The following is a 3,501-nucleotide window of genomic DNA, read 5'->3' as shown; positions in this document are numbered from 1 at the left end:
GATTTTTTTTTTGTGACTAAAAAATATTTAGAATTTGATCTTTAAAAAAAATTAGCATAAAAAGAAAAACTAATAAAAAAATTCAACCAAACCTTGAAAAAAAAATCTTAAAAAAATTTGTTAAATTATACCATTGATGCGTATTCTTTTTATCTTTGTTCCGTTTCTTTTTCCTACAATAGGAGAATTATAATGGTATTTAATTAATGCAATAATGATCGAATATAAAAAGGACATTGACGAACCAACACACAAAATACCTTATAGAAATTAAATTGTTAATTAAATTAATCCCTTATTATCGATCACACACAAACACACCCACCCCATTAACCCTCTTCCAATCTCACTACAACAATTTCTCTCCTTTGAAGATGTCCGATTCCACTTCCAACTCCGACTCCGATAACGAAAACTTTGTTTTAACGATGATAATTCATAACTCCAACGACAGTGCTTTTCGTTTCACTCATGCCATGGCATTCATATTTGGCTTGATATTCTTGTTTAAGACCATAAATTTCTTACATTCTTGCTTTTTCAGGCCTCCAAGAATCCCCACCATACTCCACGCACCGGTCGATGTTCCATCACCCTACGTGTCCGTGTCAGTGGCCGAGTCCCTAGAGCACGGTCACATGCACGGCCACGTGGACGGTCACATCGACACGGGTTACGAGAATTCCCCTAAGATGTCATATTCTGATGAAGTAATGAAGAAAAGTAGTGTTGGAGGTGGATGCATCATATGCTTAGGGGATTACAAAGAGATTGAGATGTTGAGGGTTCTTCCAGGTTGTGGCCATGTCTTTCACCAAGCTTGTGTTGATCCATGGCTCATGTTACACTCCACATGCCCCATATGCCGAAAATCATTGCCACATGCACCATAGCTACAAATACAACAATATCATAGAGGTTAAACCAAAACCCTAATTATTTTATGTTATTTCTAAAAGACAGATATTAGAAGGCAAATACTTTTTTATTAATATTTGTTAATATTTTGGGTATTAAGATTTAGAATTTAGTAAGAAAAATATTTTTATTGATCGAGTGTGGACCAAAATAATAAATTTTGTTGGTAATGTAACTTTGTTTATTTTTAAATAAATTATACACCTAAATAATTATTGGGTCATTTGGGTGATGAGTTCTATTTCAAATATATCACATGACACTCTCTTATTAAAATTGAGATGAAATATTTTTCTCTAAAATTAATAAATTTTTTCCCACATCCTCTTATTTATCTTTCTCACCTTTTCTGTTATTTTCTCTTTACTATTTCCCCCTTACATATAACTTATAAGGTATATTTTATATTATTAATTTGACAAATCAAAATATACAATGAGATATTTTTCATTATTGTTATTATTATTATTATGTACATATTTTTTAAATTTCTTTTATTTAGTTTTCAACTTTTATTACTTATCTTTTTAATTTATATTTATATTTTTATTTTTTCAAATATTTATTACATATAATTTGGAGAGAATGCTAATTTTGTGATTAATAAATAGAATCAAGATTTAATTGTTTAAAAAAAAATAATTTTGAATTAATTTTTCTTCCTCGATTTGGCAGTTTGAGACTGATGTTGTAACACTGCCGAGCTTTACGATGATCACTGTGAATAATTGCGGTAAGATCATCATGCACAGAAAACTTAACACATAGAGAAATGGTAGAGACAATAGCGCCGAACTTATTTAAAAAAGGTCGGCCGAATATTAAATTATAAGGACTAAAGCAATCAACAACTAAGTATTGCACGTCCGCAGTTTTAAATAAAGGATGATCACCCAGTGTGGTTTGTAACCACACAGATCCTAATACTGGAACACGCTCACCTGAGAATCCGACCAGGTCTCCAGTGAAAGGTTGGAGTAAGTTATTGCCTAGTTTCATTTTTTAGAATGTTGAATAGAATAAAACATCTGCACTGCAGGGTCTAGTAACACTTTATGAACCAAAAAGTCTCCTAACTGGATGGAAATCACAACTGGGTCATCCAAATTTGTTGTATTTGTATGAAAATTAGACTCTCGAAACGTCATTTGTGGAAGGTGTGGAGTAGTTTGAGTTGCACTTGGATTGCCTTCTACCGAGAGCATAGCTTGGTATGTACGTTTCCGTGCTGAGCTGGTTGCTCCTCCACATGCGAAGCTTCCTGAAATACATAGTTAATAACTTCTCGTAGTTGGTCATGATGATGATGAGTCATCTTCTCTTTATCTCAGGAGTAGTGTCCTGCCGAGGTGTGGTCAGCAGAGGATGTGGCGCGCTTTTGTATGTGGCCACTGATGTATTTGTCTAGGTGACCTTGCCGAGCTAATCGCTCTAACAGGTCTTTGGCTATTACATACTCGTCAGTAGTCTTCCTATGCTTCTGGTGGAAGGTGCAATATTTGGATTTATCCATGTAACGACCCAATTTTTGGCAGGTCCGGATCACTGCCAGTCATCAGATGTCACTTTCTAATAATCATATAAAACTCTAGACTCGATAATATTTACTACATATGAGCCTTTCGTACTAACGGGATCGTGTATGTTAGCTTATTTTTATCATATGCTTTTCTTAACAAATACGTTAGCAAAACCATAAACATCATCAGAGATATACAAAATAAAATAAATACTAAACTAATAGCAAAATCAAATGGCAACAAGATTACAGAAAAAATTTCATACATATATACGTCTTAAGTTAGTTCATACAAACTTGGCATGCTTAGCTGTATATAGATATACATATAAACTTATATACAACTGACAACTTTTCAGAATACCTGGTTCATATAGAAAACCCCTAATTGGTATCCGGGCTAAAAAAAGAAAAGAAAAATATTAAGTCCTACCCATAAAATTAAAATGCTACACAAGTGAGGGAAAGCAAAGTCTAAAGAATAAAGACCATCTATCCCACATTCTTCTCACCATCAGGGCACAAGTCTATAGACATTATCTCAAGACTAGTCTCGAGCATCTTCTGTAGGGTCCGAAAATGCATGCTCCTCTTTAAATATAACTCCAATTTTGGCAATCAAGTCGAAATCCTACCTTTGGGGGAAAAGGAAAAAGGAAGGGGTGAGAACCTATATGGTTCCCAGTAAGGTGACACTGTGAAAACACATCTCTCTCGTGAATCCTAGAGTTCTGACTCTATCGTAATAACTCGCTTGCTAAGTCTCTTGGCTACTTCCGTATCGCGGCTCTGACATAACTCTATCTTGACATCTTCTGTTGGGGTTAATGCCGCTCTTTATTCTATTCTTTATGAAAATTATTTCTAGTTTTATTATCTTAATCTAAGTTTTGGAGAAATTGTAATTATACAACTTTAGAACACAAACAAGAATTAGAGAATAAAAAATTAACAACAAGCAGATAGCACATAACAGAAAGAATGAACAATAAACAATCACAATCAAATACACAAACAATTTATGATGCATACTGTACCTAGTGCAGGCCATGAGCTCATGCGTC

At 33.9% G+C, this 3,501-nt stretch overlaps 1 protein-coding gene across 1 annotated transcript; it reads left to right on the top strand.

The window, feature by feature from the left end:
• Positions 247-1,079, top strand: LOC107616044 (RING-H2 finger protein ATL70-like). The gene has a single exon (XM_016318049.2). The coding sequence runs from the start codon at positions 375-377 to the stop codon at positions 891-893; it is 519 nt and encodes a 172-aa protein (XP_016173535.1). The 5' UTR covers positions 247-374; the 3' UTR covers positions 894-1,079.

The sequence above is a fragment of the Arachis ipaensis genome, chromosome B09, assembly GCF_000816755.2.
Source record: "Arachis ipaensis cultivar K30076 chromosome B09, Araip1.1, whole genome shotgun sequence".
Classification (NCBI taxonomy): Eukaryota; Viridiplantae; Streptophyta; class Magnoliopsida; order Fabales; family Fabaceae; genus Arachis; species Arachis ipaensis.
The sequence above is the reverse complement of the archived record's forward strand: the minus strand, read 5'-3'. Positions and strand labels throughout refer to the sequence as shown.

Excerpts from the sequence above, each read along its gene's own strand:
- LOC107616044 (XM_016318049.2), top strand. The coding sequence starts at position 375 with ATGTCCGATTCCACTTCCAACTCCGACTCCGATAACGAAAACTTTGTT.